This window comes from Vanessa atalanta, chromosome 18, assembly GCF_905147765.1.
Source record: "Vanessa atalanta chromosome 18, ilVanAtal1.2, whole genome shotgun sequence".
Classification (NCBI taxonomy): domain Eukaryota; kingdom Metazoa; phylum Arthropoda; class Insecta; order Lepidoptera; family Nymphalidae; genus Vanessa; species Vanessa atalanta.
This window is the reverse complement of record NC_061888.1, coordinates 5,475,618-5,497,460: the sequence shown is the minus strand read 5'-3', so window position 1 is coordinate 5,497,460 and position 21,843 is coordinate 5,475,618. Positions and strand designations below refer to the sequence as shown.

At 31.2% G+C, this 21,843-nt stretch overlaps 3 protein-coding genes across 3 annotated transcripts; 2 read left to right on the top strand and 1 right to left on the bottom strand.

Annotated features, from left to right (window-relative positions):
- The first annotated feature begins 10,954 nt into the window (after positions 1–10,954).
- On the top strand, positions 10,955–17,531 carry LOC125071197 (N-acylneuraminate-9-phosphatase). The gene is made up of 5 exons (XM_047681306.1): positions 10,955–11,153; positions 15,022–15,196; positions 15,573–15,657; positions 16,848–17,070; positions 17,175–17,531. Exons 1-5 carry the CDS (start codon positions 11,046–11,048, stop codon positions 17,340–17,342), a joined length of 759 nt encoding a protein of 252 aa, XP_047537262.1. The 5' UTR covers positions 10,955–11,045; the 3' UTR covers positions 17,343–17,531.
- LOC125071196 (neurochondrin homolog) lies at positions 11,200–13,812 on the top strand. Its single transcript, XM_047681305.1, has one exon. The coding sequence runs from the start codon at positions 11,486–11,488 to the stop codon at positions 13,697–13,699; it is 2,214 nt and encodes a 737-aa protein (XP_047537261.1). The 5' UTR covers positions 11,200–11,485; the 3' UTR covers positions 13,700–13,812.
- A 2,751-nt stretch (positions 17,532–20,282) lies between the features above and the next one.
- Positions 20,283–21,751, bottom strand: LOC125070918 (39S ribosomal protein L11, mitochondrial). The gene is made up of 4 exons (XM_047680936.1): positions 21,493–21,751; positions 21,219–21,408; positions 20,938–21,104; positions 20,283–20,428 (listed from the first exon to the last, which is right to left on the bottom strand). The coding sequence occupies exons 1-4, from the start codon at positions 21,625–21,627 to the stop codon at positions 20,330–20,332; spliced, it is 591 nt and encodes a 196-aa protein (XP_047536892.1). The 5' UTR covers positions 21,628–21,751; the 3' UTR covers positions 20,283–20,329.
- Positions 21,752–21,843: the final 92 nt, after the last annotated feature.

Below are 21,843 nucleotides of genomic sequence, written 5' to 3'. Positions count from 1 at the left end.
GAAAACTACGGCTTGTTAACGTCAGTCAACTGATTCATCAAAGTTGCAAGCGAGTTAAGAAGTCACGCTATCAATTAAGCGATTGCTCTATTTGCGCCTTCTACGCTGAGCGAGCGTCAGACCGCGAAATCCTTGCGTGCTACAGTTCTGCGTTATTTCTGAGATCCTGCTACTTTACTTTTCAAACATGTTAACCTGTCTTGATAATAACTTCTTCATAATTTCTGATGTCTTAATCCTCTACATCGTTGAATATTTTGTTATATCAGTACTTGCTTGCATTTTAGAAAATATTCGTCGTGTGTTTTATTTTATGATTGTCGACTGTATTTAGGTAAAACGTATGTCAAAAGTATGTAAGTTTTGATTTATTTATTTATGTTTTAGAAGGTCTTATACGGAATAGAAAAACTTGGGGTTTCGTACATGCATAAGAACACTTACCATTTCTTATTATTTTTTAATATTTTATATAGCCTCTTTATACGAATACTATCGACCTTCCGGCTTCGCTAAAGTACAATTTATTAATAAAGAAAATGGTATGATGTAAATATAATTGTACACCTATAGGGTATAATAATTATTTTTATACTATAGCACTCACTCTGAGATTACCTCCTAGATACAAACAAAAAAATTGTTATCTTTATTTATATATATATATATATATATATATATGCCTATGTCAAATTCTGCATTGTCTGTTTGTATACATAAAATAATACTATTTTCAAGTGTATTGGTTAATTTTACAATTTTGGTCCAAGCTTAACTTATGACGTTTTATATGTAAGATCAAACTTTCATTCGTCTGCATTGCACAATATCTAACGCTGCGAGTTCAGTACATCCGTATCCCAGAGCAAACTGCGACGTCGTGCTTTTAATAAAGTTCAGAACTCCCAAAAAGTTTAATTCAGCAATATTGTTTACCTCTTTCGTTGTACAAAGTATATTTTTCACTGACTCTCCTGCGGCGTAGCTTATTTTGAATCAACGTTAGTTATTTTTGCTGTTATTTTATTATAACTTAGCTTAACTTTACTGATTAATATTATTCAATGACAAATTACTGATTCTAGTGTTTTTTTTTTATTATAATATTCTTAGTTTAAAAAAATATTATTATACCAAGAAGATTGGTAGGTGACTGATTTGTTGCCAGTTTTAATAATTAATATTAAGAGGACTAATAGGGCTACCCTACTATAATAGTTAATCTATATTCATTAATATGATGCTATTTGAAGATTGTAAAAAGAACGCAATGGTTTGATGGTTAATGATTTCAGATTACCGCATAAACTTCAAAATTGATATGGAATTTTTACATAATAATAGTTTGTTATATCAAAGGCAATCAGACTATCAAACGATACCTTACATACAATAAAATACTTTCTCTCAGGAAGAGCTGTCTGTAGCCAATTGTATTATTCCGATAGGACAAATATTCCATCACATTTCTAAATAGTAAAGATAAAATCTATATAGAAAATTTATTCACACATTATTATAATTAGCTAACTATAAATTATATATAAAACAACAATCATGATAAATAATAAGTAATGAACTCGGTTTTTTTTTTTATGGCATTGGTTGGCGGACGAGCATATGGGCCACCTGATGGTAAGTGGTCACCACCGCCCATAGACAAAGGCGCTGTAAGAAATATTAACCATTCCTTACATCACCTATGCGCCACCAACCTTGGGAACTAAGATGTTATGTCCCTTGTGCCTGTGATTACACTGGCTCACTCACCCTTCTAACCGGAACACAACAATAAAGTGTACTGTTATTTGGCGGTAGAATATCTGATGAGTGGGTGGTACCTATCCAGGCGGGCTTGCACAAAGCCCTACCACTAAGTAAACTATACGTTTCGTATACTATAATTTTAGATTAATTAATACCTACACTATGCAACAAACGTAATACAACATATTATAGAAGAAATGTATATTTCAATGAGGCTCTAAAGTATTGGAACTCTGTTTGGTTAGTATTTAAATTCTAACAAGAAGAAAGTAACTCAGTAGCTAATCTTTTCTACTGCAACTTTGACTAGAGACATTATGTAACGCTGAACAGTATGAACTGTTTTGTCACGAAATCATTAAAAACCTTTCAGTAGTTAGCACGTACAATATTAAAACTATTATGTGTCTGTTTTACAAAACACTTCTTCAAATTTCCTTTGTTGTAAGGAATTATTGTTAGGTCCTTATGTCAAAGTACGACTCAATATAAAACACTTATATTGTAGAACAAAACTCGAAAATAATCTTTTATATATTATGCTTTGAAGTAAATTAAAGATAATAAATGACAATTAAAGTCTCCAATCATCGTCGGGACTTTGATGGAACTTGCGATAAAAGTAGCATATATAATACCTAGAAGTGGACATAATAGTTGTACTCTTGATCTATGATATAAAGTAAAAATAAATTATACTTGATGGTGTATCGAGCCCGTCCGGCCTACCACCACCAGGTACCACCCACACATCATATTTTCCACTGCCAAACATAACAGACATAACATCTCAGCTCCCAAAGTTGTCGATGTATTAGCGATGTAAGAATTAGTTAATATTTCTTACAGCACCAAAATTCCAGTATTCCAAAATTGGTTTCATCAGCTTTCGAAATCACAATTCAATCAACAACATTGCATACGCTGAAATAACATCTGAATTAATAAAAATAAACGATTTATTCACAAATCAAAGCGTTTAGTGCGCGGAAAAATGGATGGTTGTTACAACGTATGCTACTTAATTAAACGTCGGTCCCAAATAATTATCTTATTCTTAGGACTTAACAGTTACTTATTATTCAGTATCGTATAAAGCTTATAAAGTAAATTGTAGAGATAATTTCGACGGTGGGATAAAAATATAAAGCAGGAAAACAAGGATTCACGCTGAATGGAATAGAATCACATGGCTAAAGTTTGCATGAGTCTGTTTGTCCAAAACAGACTAATTTGCCAATGTCGTCTAGACTTATATTACTGCTACTTTGTCAATAACACATCTATATGTAGACCAATGGCATGTTTTTGTGAATAAAATTCGCATTTACAAAAAAAGTGTCTATACTTACGTATGCGACACTAAGAGCGACGTATTTAGTACTTCCGTATAATTCTAAAAGCAACTAAAACTTGTAGTATAATTTCAATGCTGAAATTGTCACTGTCAGTAGTCTAAGACGCATTTATAAAATGTACCAGGAAAGTAACATCCTGAAAGTTGGACATCTACATCACGTTACTAATCGGCTTAGGAAGAACCGCGCGGTGTATTCACACGACGTACTAGGATAAGGCAGGTGCAAGGCGCAGATACGGGCTATGTTTGCCCGGTATAAATCGTCGACTGTAGGATGGATTGACTACACAACAATGACTATGTTTACCCACCTACCTTTACCTACCTTAATAACAGATTGCCTCGTGCCAATAAAGCCGATATTCATGTTTAAGACATTATGAATGTTATAAGAGATAAAGCAAATGCAAAACTTAAAAGCCAGCTCTTTTTAAAAAAATTTAGAGGTTTCTGAAGTGATGTCGCAAATAAACACATGTTTTGCACTTACGTTGCAAAAGCTGACTGAATCCTACGAGAAATGTAGATTAAAAAAATGTACTACAGTATTGTACACCTTAAAAAGGTCTTCAAAAAAATCCGCTGTGGTATATGTCTATCTCTTAGGGATAGCCCACAACAACCATTTTTTATCCTTTACTTTTTACGAGAAATAATGGCTTATTTTCGAAGCGATTTTAAGCAATACAGCATTAATTCCAATTAAGTACCTTAAATACATTGTCGATTTTATGTAGATCAATATGGCCCTGTACAAAATGTAATTTAAATGAATATTTTCGAAAATATCACAGATTTAAAGCGCGGGAACATAGCGGTTTGTATTGTCTAATAACTAAAAAACTGTGAACGTTATAAGACATTCTGTAGTAAATTTAGTATAAAATATGTATATCTATATGAATACATTTTTTTAACCTTAGAAAGAAACTGTAATGCTGAAAAAACTCATAAATTTTGACACATTATATTCTGATTAATGGAAAGAAATCAATATATGGATAATAATCTATAACTATTCTTCTATTTAGCTTTTTTCTACACCATACATTATACACATAGTTAAATCATAAAACATATTAGGAATACATCTGTACATACACTGGCTGCCTGAGCATTCAAGCAGGAACAGCAAAACAAAGCGTTGTTTAGTACGTAGATTCCCAGGGAGGCGATATCGCCCCCTGGGGGCGCTGGAGTCTTCCAAAGAGATGGTAGCGGATCCAGAGACAAATATATTTTATTTAGAATAGAAAGATTGTCGGTGAGATGTTCTTACAATTTGATAGACGAACAGGAGTTTCATGCAATTTAACAATATACAAAAATATTGGGTCTTGAAATGACTTGTATACGAAGCAAGTGTGCCGGCATTGCAGAGACACAAATAAATGAATACTAAACTGAAATATTTCAAAGTAATAACTTTATTATCATATTTTGCAAATGCAGCAAAATCAGGCCCATATGGTCAATAATACTGGTATTTAGTTAAAATGGGTGCATAATCTCTATGGGTGGCCGATGTCACAATGCTAACCCGTAGGTTAAATTTAATGGATCAATGTGATCACTTTAACTTTCAATTCTAAGTTTAAATACATATGTATAAATGCAGATAATGTTAACATAGGATTTTGTAGTAATAATAGATGTATATAACTAAAATAAAATTTAAAAAAACAGTACAGGGCTCAGCTTAGTGTGAATGAAAGTTCATAGAATTCTAAAACGTATGCAGACGACATGATTGATTAATTACATAGCATTAAATACGAATATGCGTACAATAACCACAACAAACTTAAAGATATATTTCTAAAATACATAATTAATTCCATGGATTTTAAATTTCTCATGCTTCGGAAGAGCATCTGTAAAGTTCAGGGCACTGAGTTTCGCCGCAACCTTTATTCCAAAGTCTTTCGACTTTCTCAGACATTACTGGCCATACGATTAAGAAACTTATTGTAAAATATATCTTTCGTTTTGTATCTTACATAAAATATATTGTTTTTCACAGCGATATAATATATAAATATGTATGTATGTTTAAGAATGGAAACAATGGTAAATTAATTAAAGATTTTTTAAAATGTCTATAAAACGTTTTAAAAGTGTGCCCAAAGACAATAATTTCGAAATTGTTAAAAATCTTTATAACCAAAATATTTACTTCGAACGTGATGCGTTTTTGACACTTAATATTAAAACTTAATATAATTTCTTTGTCACGTCACGATACTAAATAATATATATACCTAAAGAATATATTATGTAGGACTTTGTATGTATAAGATATTGTCTTGTTTTATTTGGCCTTTAAACTAACGAGTCCCACACGCACCTATAAATTTCCAAAAATCTCAGCTCATCATACGGTTATATTAAGCTTTTACAAAAAAAAATACAAGGCTCAAAATCTTAAGATTATTACTATAGAATTCGCGGCCGTAATGTACTTACAAAAGTAAAGCCAGTTAATATGCATGCTATTTTAATCCAAAATTACGGACAGCACTGATACCTGCGAATCCCTACTGATGTTTTATGACGTCTATGTACAGCTAAAAAAGGTTTCACTCCATTCTTTATATAAAAAAATATATCAAAGTAAATTTGGCCACGACTTACTTTGTGTAGACATTATTGATTCAAAATTATATTTTTGACTAAAGCTCTAGGAACTATTTCTCTCATTTTCCAGATTAATAAAAAAATATTTTATTTTTTCAGTAAGACAGTCCTTTCAACATTTGGATTCATGGCTATGAAGGCACGATTGTTAAGCATGTGGATCTTTACCGATTGCGGAAACGAATCCGGTGAAGCACTACAGATTTTATTGATCTCATGTTCGACGTTGAAGAAAAATTTACTGAACCAACAGGTCCCCAATTCTAATAACAAATTGACAGTTTATCGCAATGAAATCGAAGGATAATGATTGCTGTTTTCCTATTCTAAAAATGCAACGATCCAGTTGCGGTTCGGTCGAAGTTGGATCAGAATAAAATCGAAGTCGTGTCGTAACCGTTATAAATAAGTGGAATTCGTCCTCAGTTATGATTAAACTGAGGTTAATTTTTTTGAGGAAGGAAGTTGGATCGAAATAGAATCTAAAACGGATCAGTAGGATGTGAAATGTGAATGTGAAAATCCTTGTGTAGGTAAAAACACATTTGAATGACTGAATGAATGACCTATTCACCGACCGGCACAAAACTAAATAATAATTAATCAATGATAACTAATCTATAGCTTTATTAAGAACTACCTATTTTATATATTTGTCTATTTCTAAAGAATTCTTATTCAAAAAATAGTTGTATACATTAATATTTGTCCGATCGTTTCAAACATAAACAACATTCGAAGTAAGTCAAAAACTTCTAACAACATTAATCGAACTCTTGGCAAAAAGTAAATGGAGACAATTTAGGCAAATAGGTTACGTGCTGTCAATACTAAATACGGCGAAATCACAATAATTGGGAGTCAGCTGCGTGAGACCGAAGTCAGCATGTTAGCACGTGATACAGAACATTCAGTTATATGGCTACACCAAAGAAACGAGATTACGGTCTCTGAATGAAAATGTTCTGCTAATGAGCATAGTAAGTTAATTGATGCTGGACGCCGCTATTCAGCTAAAGGACTTCAACTGTTGATAACAACTATTGTGAATCAAGCTGCAAATAAAAGAAAGCTAACAAAGTAATGCTGCTTTGCAAAGTTTACTAACCAAAAGTTTATTAACATTCTGGTTTTATACTCCATCCTTTTGACAAATTGCTTTCAATACCTAATTAAATTAATGCTATTATTCTTGTTGTAAAAAATAATGGTTGAATAATTTGCTTTAAACAAGCTAACCGTAATATACATAAAATTAACTAACATTTTACCACCGGATCGGAATGAAATAATAAAAATCTTAAGATCGATGAATTAAAATTACAGTTAATAATAATTTTATTATTACTCCCGCGAGACTTCGCGTTTATTCAAAAGATTTTTTAGGAATTTCGAAACCTATGATAGGTTTTGTTTTGATTTCATTTAATTGTAAACTGCAAGTCACTCTACATTGGGTGCCAAAATGATGAAACCTTTTTTAAATGTTTTTTTTTAATGTCAAATAGTAAACATTAGTTAGAATTAGAGTTTGTCTATAACAATTTTGTTTAATTTTGTTTACGTTTTTAATTTTTAAAAAAATACAGTACATTATACAGCTGTAGTACCGCTCTTTAACGGGTCAATGCCCTTTCCTCTCTCTAAAATTAGTTCTTTATTAAATTGTTACAAATTAGTAAATTGCAATCAAGAATCCTCTTTAATTTCATCATCATTTCATCAACACCATGAACGATTTTTGAAGTACAGCTGTGGTCCCATAATCAGTGGTACAAAAATCGGCTTACGCTATTAATATTATATTATTATAGTTTTTAAATAAAACGTCCTGGACAACGATCTATTTTTCAGTTTTTTTTCAAAGAACTCTTAACACAAAAACGTTTATATACATTTTCGTTTTACATTTGAAATATTTGTACGTTTACTATAGGATCCGTTATAATGACATTGTTATATTTTTATTCCACAAAAGAAATACCAACCTTGTTTCGTTTGTAACAAAGTAACTTACATATTATTTCTGTAAAAATAATTTAATGTTTTTAGGAACATAAATAGGTAATCAAATTATATCCTACACAGGTACATTGAGAAGGGACAATAAATTTTAATATCCTTAATTTCATTACAAATGATGAATGCAGCGAATAGCGTATATTTTGCAGCTTAGAATATTTTTCAATGCTGTAACATTATTATTACAATTCCTACCTCTATATACAAACAAAAATAAAATTTCGAAAACCTCTCAACGCTACGAAACAAGCAGTGGGAATGTAATGACCGCACAAAATGTGTGCGTAAGAAATCGGCATTGACTTGGTATGTTTGGCAAATAAGGTCTGTGGCCGAGGTCTGTGCGTGACAGGAAATCTAAAAACCCTCGAACGGGTGCCACGTATAAATTTCTTACATACGTTTCTTTGTCCCTTTGTGGGATTTTTTTCTATGACTGCATCACCCCAATAACCGTATGTTCGTGCCGAATTTCTTTTCTTCGAATAACGAATATTATGATAGAATTTAAAAAATAAAGATTATATCAAATAAATCTAATTTAGTTTTGCTCGCAGCCGTTTATTATTATTACTATTATACTATTATTTTATTAAATATTATTGTATTATTGTATAAGAATTGATGGATTAAATAATTTTTGTAAGTATATGATATCATAAACGATATTTGAAAAATTATATTTGATTAACGAAATTAATCAGTGTTTTCTCAAAATTATCCTTTTGAATATAATCTTACGAATATTTTTTGTTACGAATAACGTTATGTTAGGATAAGAAGGCTTCATAGAAGCAACATTAAAGTCGTAAATAAAAAGGCTCATCCACGCCGGGATATTATACTCCTAAACATTGTTGATATAGAGGAATTTCGCTGTTCAAAGTATGACGTGTCCCTAGATCGTAACTCATCTCAGCCCGTCTCATATTACACATTTGTAGGCCTTGTATAGTTGCTTGTACGATATGATGTACAAAATGTGCTTACAGGCAATGCAGCGATTGCTAGTAATAAATATTTTAAAACTAAAATTCTTTATGATTATATACGTACTATTTTTTTGTGTAAAATTTTATTAAGTTTGTTTAAGTTTTGTGTATATGACCCTTATTATAGCCAAATCAGATCATATGCGACTTTAATACCTATTTGAACCATTTCGTTCAGCAACCTGGCTTTCTCTGTAAAAGGATAAGCTAGGAAGCTATTAGATATTCCTATCTCATTTAAAGATTAAGTGCCTTAATATGCCATGAATGTAATATAATTCAAAAGAACTTGAAACCTTTCCTGTGCTTTTCGTTGCCTTAAAGGTACAGTTAATACCGAATCGTTCGCCGCCATAGAGGCATTGGCAATCGGAACGAACGCTCTCGTATGCCCTCTTCGCCGTCCCGTCTACTCCCTTGCGGGTTAGCTTACTACTTACCTCGTAGCTATTTATTATATTTCAATGTTATAATAAACTTAAATGTATATTTATTTTAGAACCGAATCTCTATCTTTCTATATATTGAACTCTTTCAATAATATTACGAACAGTTTTTTCTTGTGGTTCTTTTTAAAGATATCGCCGCCTTGATTTATTTATATTTTGTTGATTATTTTATATAAATCTAAATAAAATGACATTTAACAATATTTAAGTAGTGAATTTAGCTAGTGGTCATGGTGGTGGTGACAAACTAAATGTAGGTAACGTTTAGTTTGAAACCAGCAAGCTCTTATACACCTTCGCTTATTCTCCCTCTTAATATCTAGGTATGTATGCATTTCTATATCCTTATTTTTCATAATAATTTCAAAATAATTTTAAAATTTTAGTCTCAAAATTTTGAAATTTTATAATAATTTTAAGTATTTATAGTTTACTCTTATGTATACGTATATTCCATGAATATTGAAAATACATATTTCAGCAGAATGAATAAATCACGATTGATGGTCATAACGACGCGATACGATTAGATGCGATCCGATGCGATGTTATGCAAAACAATGCAATATTGCCAGAAAACACGATAGGCATTAAATTAGGCATTTTACATGGTGGTAGGGCTTTATGCAAGCCCGTCTGCACCCATTCATAAGATATTCTACCACCAAACAACAGTATTCAATATTGTTGTGTTCCGGTTTTAAGGGTGAGTGAGCCAGTTTAACTACAGGCACAAGGGACATAACATCTTATTTCCAAAGGTTGGCGGTGCGTTGGCGATGTAAGGAATGGTTAATATTTCTTACAGCGCCATTGTCTACCAGTGGTGGTGACCCATATGATCGTCCGCCAACCTATGCCATAAAAAAAATAAAAAAAGCAATTGTTGTTAGTTTAGTGGCTAGACTATAATAAGCACAGCGCTTACATAGACATTGTTATTATTTTGGTGGGAAAATTCACTGTAGAAAGTGCTCTTAAATTTATAATTCTATTCAGTTAGTAATCTGGATCCTGAGGTCACTTGAAAAAACAATCTTCATCTTTAACTTTAAATGAGACCAAAATAGGACTGATTTATTAAGTACTTATGTAATGTATCCTTACCAACCATCTATCAAGATCAAATAATAATTAGCCAAGTCGGTTCATAAATGACGAAGATCTGAGATAAATAGAAATAGCTAATCTTTAAAATCTTTGTCTTTAAATATATATAAAATAAATCGATCGATTTGAAAATAACCTCTTTCTTAAGTTACTTAATAATTTTCATAAAATAACGTAGTAAGTAAATAGTCGAGTATCAAGCAAGCTTTATACTCATACAAAATACAAACATAAAATTTATTTTTAAGTTTGTAATTTATATTTTGATAATATTAATTACATTTAAATACATAAATTAGTTTAATTTTATAGTACGGTATTTTTTAATAAATGCAAAAAAAATATACGAAATGATTATTCATGATTAGCAATTTGCAACAAATTCACATTTACAAACTGGTACGTGTTTTTATTTAACGCCATCTATCAGTGCAATAGGTAAAATAGTTGAACGTTGAAAAGACGAAAAGTTAAGAGTTAAGACTGCTAGTAACTGTCGACGAACATTCTACTGTTGCCTTTGTAGTTACTAAAATTTATAATAGATGGCACGGAATCCAAACAAAATAACTTAAAATAGAATTATGAAATGAATATTTACAATCTCTATGGGTGCGAGCGAGCAAGTACTTCGTTCAAAATCATTTGACGCAATACAGTAAAATAGAGGTAGTGGTGTTTTCCTGCAAACAAGGTGTAAAATAAATTATGGATAGAATTTATGAAGACAATAATAATAATGTCTCGGCTATATTCTTCGATTTAGACAATACTTTAATCCAAACTAGGAAAGGAGACAGTAAAGCTTGCAGTAAGGTAAGTAATTTTTTTTAATATTTTGACATTGCCACGGTCATGGGAAGTCGGAACGAAATACTGCGCGCGCTGTCATCATTAGGTTCTACGTCGTTGAAATTTTCGTTTTACTTCGACTGCAGCCGCGTGTTTAACGTTCACGTTCCAGTGTATTATAAATAGAATTTTCATAGTTGGAGAACGTGAGCTCGACGTCCAGATTTAGATATTTTGGAACAGAACTCGTGCTAATTATAAATGTGATGTAGACAGTTCGCTCGATTCAACGGCTCCGCGCTCTCAGTAGAGTGTGATCTACTGCGTTTTCTGTGCACACCGAGTGTTTCGTTACAATGGGAGACATATCCGAGCCAATAAAAAAATGCATACTCATTTTAAAGTCTGCAAAAAGTGACACTGAAAAATTTGCTGCTTTATTTATGGTGACAAAACTAGTAAAAAGCAAAGATTGTAATGCTTTAGCAAAGAAGGCTTTGTTTGAAGCGATCGGTTTTAAGTTTTTAAAGAAGCTCTTAACTGGAAATAACATTCAAGATGATTGCCCTCCATCAGTCTACAAATCCGTTGCTCTATCAATACTCACGTGTTTCTGTAATGAACCGGAACTCTCCACACATCCTGAAATGCTCGCCAATATACCCGTGTTCCTTGACATTGTGCAGACATCCGACAATGACGATTATGATGATAACCTAATTATTATTAGTGAAGCATATACATGTCTGCAGTGTATTGCTGAACATGAAGCAGGTCAAAAAGCCCTCATCGAAGTGGGTGCAATAACTAAAATGTCGGAGATTTACTCTCATCAAAGCTTCCAAACTGATGAAGCACTTAATATTCTTGTTAAGTTGGTTAGTAGATATGGACCTGCAGCATGGGGAAGTGATCCCAAACCCTTTCATGCTCTAGTAAATAAAATAGCATTAGATTTTGCAACAGACCAATCTGAAAGGAAATTTGAACTGGCTACCATTTTAAGTGCATTATTATACAGCTGTAACAAAACAACCGTTATACCAGGATCATCAGAAGAAACTTGGCCACAAAGTATTTACAAAGCTCTTTATGATATATTAACAAGTAAAATTGGTAAAAATCAAAGAGACCCTGCATTGAAACTTGCAGCAAATATTATTGACTTGCTCGGAGTTGAGTGGACATTCAATGATGAGGATAACCCTAAAAAATTCTTCCTCTTATTGTTACAATTATGTGCTATTGAGGTACGAATGCAACTTGAGGATAGAAGTTTTAAGCAAGCTTTTGCCAATGCCGAACTCATTACCGCTTGTTTCATTGTGCTGGAATTATCAATTAACTACATGGGCACAGATCAGCTAGACTTAGAACAAAAAGAAAAACAATCAGTTTACACAAGCCTTAAAGGAGCATTCAATGCTGTTGTTTCTATATTAACAAAAGTATCCAATGACAAAAACCGAGATAAACTTCCTGACCCTGAAAAAGTTTTTATATGTGCCATGGTAAGAGTCTTAGTTGCCTGGATTGCCCAAGAAACAACAGCAATGCGAGAGCAGATTTATGCATTGCTTCCATTCATATTTACACTTGCAAATGACTCTTTTCATGCTTATAGAGCAAGAAAACTAGCTGAAAAGAATAAAAGTGATGGTGAGCCAATGAATATTGAAATATCTTTACTGGGTCAAATTGATTTGTTGCGTTTAATGCTACCAGCACTTTGCCATCTTGTTGTGGAAGATAAAGCAAGAGATATTGTTCTAAATCTAAAGCAGGAAGACATTCTCTATGAGGCTATGAACTTTCATTGGTCTATTGTACATTATAAGAAACCAATTGTACCAAAATCTGAAAGAGGGAAGGTTAGAACTCAACCTGAACCAGAATTAGATCCTCAAGTATTAGAAGATATGAAAGATTCAAGAGCTGCCATGGTCAGCCTTTGCAATATTTTCATGAATCTGACTGTATTGGCTCCCAAAGTTGTGGAAAACAGTATGTTATTCAACACACTTCTTAAGTTTATTTTTAACAATTTACCAGAACTTAAAAATATACCTGAAAATCTTGTTCTTCATGGACACCTCGCTGTATTGGGACTTCTTCTTCTAAAACAACAAGCAAGCAAAGTGAAGAAAAATGACTTCTCTATATGTAGATATATTCAGTCAACAATACGATTCCTTTGGGATGCCTACAATGTTGATGAATCAAATGATCCTAATGCCCTTGTTGTTTCAATGACTTATAAGGAAAATTGGAATGAAATTGCAGATCTGTGGTTCTTAGGCATGCAAACTTTAAGCGGAGTTTTGACTACTATACCTTGGATATCCGAGTTTGCCATAGAAAGTGGATGGGCTGAAGGAATAGCTCAAATGCTTGCCAAAGTCAAAGTTGGTACATTGGCCCCAAATGTTAAGTCTGCATTTGAAGATTTCCTGTGTAGATTAGTTGACTCAAATGAAAGTGCTATTCCTGTTTTGAAGAAAGGTGGTGCCTTAAAGATGTGCAGAAACCACAGATTAATGGATTTGGGCAAAAAATTGTTTGGAGATTAAATTAAACTGTTTGTTTTTATATACTTTTTTTTGTACTAAATTAATTTTATACTGAAATGTACTTAAGTTTTTTTATTTAACAAATTGCAATCTTCTTCTGCTGTAAATATAACTAATATAAAGTAAAAGTTATTTGTTACTATAAATAAACTTTATTTTGTAACAAAGTGAAAAAATTGACAATCTTAATAAAAATGGTGTTCAAAATTTTTTGATTTTTTATTCTTTAAATTCAAATCAAATAAAGTATGACAGGCTTCACAAACACATGCTTTCTTACAGCTATAATTATTAGACTAATTTGTTTGTACTCTATAGGAGTAGCAGGCATAATCATTTAATTTATTAGATGTTCAAACACAGTAGTAGTATCAATTTACAAATATGATGCTGTGCCAAGGAACAGGTGAGTGAACTGATCGAATAGTTCAGAACGTTGACCCCGTAACTATTCCTAGACTAGACAGACACTTCCTTATTTCAAACAACACATTCCATCTCTCATTGAGCTTAATGGATAAAATTGAGAGTAAATTTTCTCATGCATTCCATTTAATACATTTGATTGACATTTGAAATTAAATTTTTAATAATAATTAATAGACAACAACTACATATTTAGATTAACTATTGATACAAAACTAAAATAATACTTACAGTAAGATAATATTATAACAAAGTACAAACATCTCATTCTACATAATTATATAACTGACTGACTTGATGAATAACAAGGTCACAAATTCTATCTGAAAATTTATACAAATAAAAAAAATTGAAGTGTGTTGTCTGTGATTTCAAAATAAATGCCTATTTATAGTTACGAAAACATTTTTTTTTTATAGTCACTACCACTGCTACCTAGTAATTTAATTACTTTAGGATTTCCGTCCGTCTCTATGTGAAAAACAAACCAGTGAAGCTGGGTTTTGCTTATTTTAGTTTCTAAAATACAACGAGAATTAATTTCGAAAAATCTTAATTACCTTTAACATCGACACTTAGACAATAAGCCGGAAATTTCCTTTCCTTCAAAAATAAATTAGTTTTAAGTTATTATTTATGTATCTATTCAGAAATGTATAGTGTAACACATTAAAGTATTAAATTATTTATTTTTTTAATTCCGCCTTAATCAGAACCAGTACAAAGTGCTTAAAAATATGGACATTTAAACATGCAAAAAAAAAACATCCGACTACTGTTTTGATCATAAACAAAGTAAAAAATTGATTTTATGTAAACAATTGACACATACAATATTTTCAATTTGAAACTAATGTTTGAAACACTTGATAACCTACGTTTTATATTTTTGGCAGCTCGTGGAGATTCTAGAACATCGTTATGGTCTATCCCACGAAATTGCAGCGGAAAGTGCTTCAGCTTTCTTGCGTGCATTTAGAGCTAAGCCAGATGATGAGTCCTACGCTATAGACGAGTGGCCCACGCACCTATGGCGAAACTCCTTGCCGAAGAATTATAGGCATATTGCCAGTTAGTATATTTTTTGTTACAAATAGTTGACAAACAATTTATTATACGACTTTAACACTGAAACAGACGTTAAAATAGATTATGAGGCATTCATATAAACATCTTAATAAACTGTAAAAATATAAATGTTTTATGTTGGTAAGTATTTATGATTATAATTTTGTCTAATGAAACTATTATATATATATTAGTATATTACTATTATGTACAATTATATTAATATATTTGATTAATAAAACTATTGTAATAGAATATTCCAAGGGTCTTAAACTGAAATACATACTATAACAATCAGACGTTCCAACGTTTTAGAGAAATCATTAGGTATAATATTTTATGAATATCACAGCTAATCAACAAAATTTTCTTGTTACAGAAAATATATCGACTGAATGGATAAAATTAAGGTTTAAGTACTTAGCATTGACGCCAGATGTGATACATCTTTTAGAAACTCTAAGGTACGTTTGATAATTCCATAAAGCTATTTTTATATTGTGCAGAAATATTTATTAGAATCTATACGAAGCCGTTCGAAATATTTCTCCATGATGTAATATGTAATAATATTTTAGGTGGCAATTTCTTTGTAACGTATTTAACAAAACTAGCGTGTTTTATAAAAACCAATATCAAACGCTTACATAGTCATGCGGAGTAATTGCCTATTACACTTACGCAAAAGCTGTTTTAAGATTCCTTATTGAGAAGTGCGAAATAACATTTGGAAGAGTGACAAAATGAAAGATTAAAATCTTAAAACAACTTTGTAATTAATATTGGCATGGTGTTATGTGGTAAAGTTCATCATTTACTCATTGTCATCGTCATAAATGCCATTATCATAGATAATAAATAATATGGCTTGACATCACTGCAATCAAATGTTGCATGCCACATAATACTGTGTACCACAGTTCTACTTTTTGAAACTGTCATACAAGTTAGCTCCAACTTTTGTTGAGATAAAACGTTCGATTATTTAAATGTGCATTGCCATTTATCTCTGCCAATATGTTGGGCTGGCTTTAAACGCATGTCGCTAATAAATGACTTGTTTTTCAACAGTTGTTGCTCAACGAGTGACTAAACTCTGGGCGCCGCGTGCGCAACACTTAGGTTTGAATTGTATTAGTAAAATATGTGAGGGAGAACATCAAGAAGGTAATGTCTATTGCCTCAACAATTTTAATTAAGCAATGGAGATACTTTATCATTTTGTAAGAAAATTTGGGTTATAGGTCATGCTAGTAAACCATTATATCATATTAAAAATATCTCCATTGTGATAACGCTATAGAGCGCTATGTTGAATCGCTTGTTTTGATTTAGAAAATCGGGTTTTTTGTTCGAAATAACTAATATCTCAACATGGCATTAGATTTAAGGACGTTTGCGTATAATTTGCAAGTACTTTAAAAAAAAGGAAATTATATGCAATATGGGTTTAACTTTGATCATCTGAATGCTCCTGCACGATTGTTTTTAAATTAAGCGAATGTAACAATAGTAAAAAGTAATAAGAATTGTTGCTTATATTAAGAAACGTGCAAGCGCGTCCAGGACTTATTCCTATTTGTTGTATCATGTGCTGAGTTTCAGCATCGTATACGCCGTGAAATAACGAAAGGCTGGTCGATGAATGGCACAGGGAGGATTATCTACTCGGTTTGATCACGAACGGGCCATCGCGCGCTCAGTGGCAGAAGATTGAGCGGTTGGGACTACGCAAATACTTCGACTGCGTGCTGGTCTCCGGGGACTTGCCGTGGGAGAAGCCTGACCAGAACATCTTCTTCGAAGCCTGCAAGCTTCTCGACGTTGAAGCCAGCACATGCATCATGGTTGGAGACAAGTTGGAAACTGACATAAAGGTAACAATTAATAGAGTTCACCAAACTCCCCATACATATTTGACTACACAATAATTCAATATCAATGATCACATGGTATTTACAATGAATACTTATTTATACAGGGTGGCAAAGAAGCAGAATTAGGTGGCACGGTATGGATTCCGTTACAATATGACGAAATGGAATCCGATCTACCCGATTTCAAAATACAGAAAGTGACAGAGCTACCAGAAGTTCTACCAAATTCACCAAAGCTCAAGAAGAGGCCATCAAAGCCATCTGTTTGTTGATGGTATGAAAAATTAGACAGGCTAATGTTTTTTTAGTAGTGACACATTAGAGGGATAAAAATTTGGTACTAGTTATATTAAAACCTACAACATAATTAGCCCTTCCGAATCAACACATCAATTAGCCTGACCTTGCCTATAATAGTTGTGATATACTGCATAATAATACATATAATAGCTTAGATGATTTTTTTTTGCCTCTTTGCGTTGTGCCAAGGTTTGTAATTTAGTTGCTAAAGAAGAGGCTAGTCACATTCTTGACGTTTTTAAGTGATGATTAACATTCCACCAACATTATTTTTAATATATTCTATATACAAGCTTATTATTCCTACGGCATTTATTTAGACATACTACCTTATAGACCTATTCGCTCACGGAGATTCGGCCGTCCACGTTAATTTATCATTGGCGTGCATTAGTATGAGTGACTCTCGTGCTCACAAGATATCTTAGCGTGAGCGAGACTGAAAGTTAAAACAGCAAAAAAATACAAATTGTATTATATTTGTTTATTTTAGATATTAAAACGCCGATATTTTAACGTGGAAGTGCCGCCTTAGTTAACGGATAGATCTATGCTTATAAACATTGTTATAAGGGCGTTTAATTGAACACAGATATCTTTCTGACGTTTAATTTGACATTTAAATGAATAATACACAGCAATGTTTGACTAATCATCCCTTATACAATATTTATAAGTAAAACCGATAGTTGTCCCGTAATGAGTTTAAATCTGAGAAAAAAATTGATTTAGTAAATATTAATAGTACCTAATTGGCGCACGTTACTTTTTCGCAATTATAAAACCATTAACCTTAAAGTACAAATTAATATCAGTCACAGTACAAAGTATATTGTTATACTTTATGTAAAATATTATTACATTTGAAAGTAATATATATTATTTTTATTACTAAAAAATATATAAGTTTAAAATATATAAAATTGAAAAAAAAATGTTGGTGTAGCTCGATCTTAAAAATATGTTTTTTTTTTTTATCTTACGGCAAATGTGTGCAAAATACATACCATCTCTACTTAATATAAACATTTTATATCAAACGATCCTTCAATTACCTCGCAATAGTAAGGATTAAGTTTTTAGGTGATATTTTGTTCCTCCAAAAGAAAACTTTCAGCTTTAACAGCAACATATTCTTTTATCTTACACATGTCTATAAAAAATGCTTTGATAGAATTGAGGCTTGAGGCTTGACATGTTAAGGTATTATATTTATATGTAAAAGTACTTAAAGTTCCTCTATTTTACACTGAAAGTTATTAAATATAATTAATTCATTCATTAAAAGTAGTGTATATAAAGAGGTTTTTTTTTTTACTTACTATCGACGTTTATTTAGAAATAAAAAAAAAAAGTAGAACCAATAATGAAAAGGCTCGTTCTGTGCTGCCAAGTTAAATTTCAAAACTATCATGTCAAGCAGCGTTGCAGAACTATCGATAGTTTGACTATCGATAGTTGACCTCGAAAACTATTCAGGATATCGATAGTACTATCGATAGTATCGTTTTGAGCAATACTATCGATAGTATCGATAGCTCTCCGTGAGCAATACTATCGATAGTATCGATAGTTTTGGACTATCGATAGCCAGCGATTTTTTTGATAGTTTTGGTTTTTTAATGTAAGCAATGTATTCGTAATGTATTCTAATCGCTAGACTCAAGATTACTACAAAAAAGTTTCATTGTAATGCCACCAACCTAATAAATTCTTTTTTAATGTTATGATTATTTATAATGTTTATTCATAAATCAAACACAAAAAAATGTTGACAACATTTTTCACATTAAAATTTTTCATTATTCCTTATTCCGCACAAAATGTCTTTATTCTAAAAATAAATATTGTGGTAAATTTAATTTCATTTATTTAAATATACACTATAGTTGGCCTACTAAATTACTTATCTTGAGAAAGCAATACTATCGGAAATTACTGGCTATCGATAGCACAAAACTATCGATAGTATCAATAGTATTGCTCATGGGAAACTATCGATAGTATCGATACTATCGATAGTATTGACACGTGACAACAATACTATCGATAGTCTATCGATAGTATCGCTTATCCTTAACTATCGATAGTCTATCGATAGTGGACTATCGATATGCAACACTAATGTCAAGTATTTTGTTGTTACCAAGTTTTCATGTCATAAACAAGCTATATAATTTTTGTTATACACGTGGAGCATATGCAACACAAAAATTCTTTTATAATGTTCATCTTTATATAATATAAAAAAAATGTAAAGAAATTATTTTTGTGAATATTCTTATAACTTAAGTGTAAGATTAAAAGTAAATTAAATATTAGAAGAAAAGTTATTTTTATACATGAAAAAAATATTTTTTGTATTATGCATTAATTTAGCTTTTTAATTTCATTTCGTGTGATGTGATACCTGAACTATTTCTAAATGTTAATTGACTGGTGGATTGAGAAGTTAATTGTATTGTATTTGACTATGATAAATATCAAACGACTAATTGACAGCAAGCTTTGTACTTGTAATCAATTAGCTGTATGAAAAAGTATTATCAGAAAAAGATCTTAATTAAAAACATCTAATTCTCATATATCAGCTTTTAGATCTGTATAACATAGATTAGCCATAAGCTAGGTGCTAGTTTGTTAATTTTCAAATTATTTATTGAATGTTGTGACTAGTTTTAAATTCAAAACAATAAGTAGACTGATCTGCATAGTATTTTAGATCATGTATAGTAAGCAAAACTAATTCAATTATAGTACTTATCGGAAAATTTGTTTTTTATATTCAATACATATTTTAGGCCAAATAGTTGTTTTATTTGTTTTTTACTATGTACCCCAGTTTATATCTTTATATAAATCCATCCGTCCTTTTAAATTAAAACATTCAAGTTTATATATTTTTTAAATTTTATTATTATTAATACTATAAATCTAATTTATCTACATTTAAATATTATTAAGCAGTTCGTAACATCTTTGCTTCTCTCTTTTCTTGCAATAGCTTCTTTTGCTCCTCAACAACAGACTTCCTGTGTTGTAGAAACTCCTCATACTCCTAAAATGAAAACCAAATTTTTCATATGTTTTAAGTTAATTGTTTATGTATAAAAAAACTTGAAATACCCTGTAATTTATGAGCTATAATTTGAAATGTACATTTACTATTTTTATTACATATTAATTGGATTTTACTTTTAAAAATTTAAATAACTTGTACTTTTATTGGTAGTCTGTTTTTCTTCAAAAAATATTTGTTCAGAATCATCTATGGTTAATATCATTACACACTTTTGAGAATACAAACTTACATGTTTGTTTATTGTTTTTGTTTTGAGCACAATATATATTATTTATTGCAAAAAATAATACTTATTGTGTTTATTGTGATGTATAGTCTAGACTATCTTTAACTATTTCACAATTGAATTGCGGAACCAAATGTGATAAATTTGGTGTAATGTAAGCTTGAACCCAAAGAAAGGTGATAGGCTAGTTTTTATACCTTAAAACAACAACCTCCCCCTTAAAACATCGGAGAAAACTATTATAGTGTAATTTAAATACCTTTGCATTAAGTTCTTTCACAACTTCAATACCACATGTCCTTGCTGTTGCTATTAACATAGTGCAGATGTCTTTGAGAGATTTCCACTCAAGAGGTGGATCTTGAGACTTGATTTTAGCAATTTCATATATGTGCTTTAATGTTACTTTACCACAAATTTCACGTACTGAAAAATAAATAAATTATATAATACTTATTTAATACGTAAATAAACAAAAATCAGTCTTAGTAAAAAAAAAAATAGTTAATAATTAATTTAAGAAGCGCAACTAATATTTACTTGGTTCCATTGCACCACGGGTAACACCCGCAGCTTGCTTAAGAAAAAATGAACTCGGAGGCTGGTGGATAACCAACTGATATGATCTGTCGGGATTGACCTTGACTCGAGTGGGTAATGGTATTCCTGGTTTTATATTTGCAGTTCGTTCGTTGAAATCTTTACAAAACGCCGCTATATTTATGTTACGCTAAAATGATATCCTGAATTAAATTTTGTTCTTTTTAATAACATATTTCATCAAATAAAAATGTAAAATATTCTATAACTCTACCTGTCCGAGCATAGGTCCTAGAGGAGGACCTGCTGCTGCCATTCCAGCAGGAATATCGGTCCTTAATTTTGACGAATGATCTATTTTATCAGCTACTTTTTTCATAGATTTTAAACGAGACACAGATTTAGACATATTGATCGAATGTAAATTGATTTCACAATTAATGTTATTTTAAAATATATATATTAATGAAATATAATTAACTGTTGTACCATAACCTCTACAGTTTACATTTGATTCTCTAAAAGTCAAAACCAGCTGTTTGACAGATAAATCCTTCATGCTCAACGAAGCGTACATAATAACTTAATATATTTATGAAACTATAATAGCATATTATTAGCTATA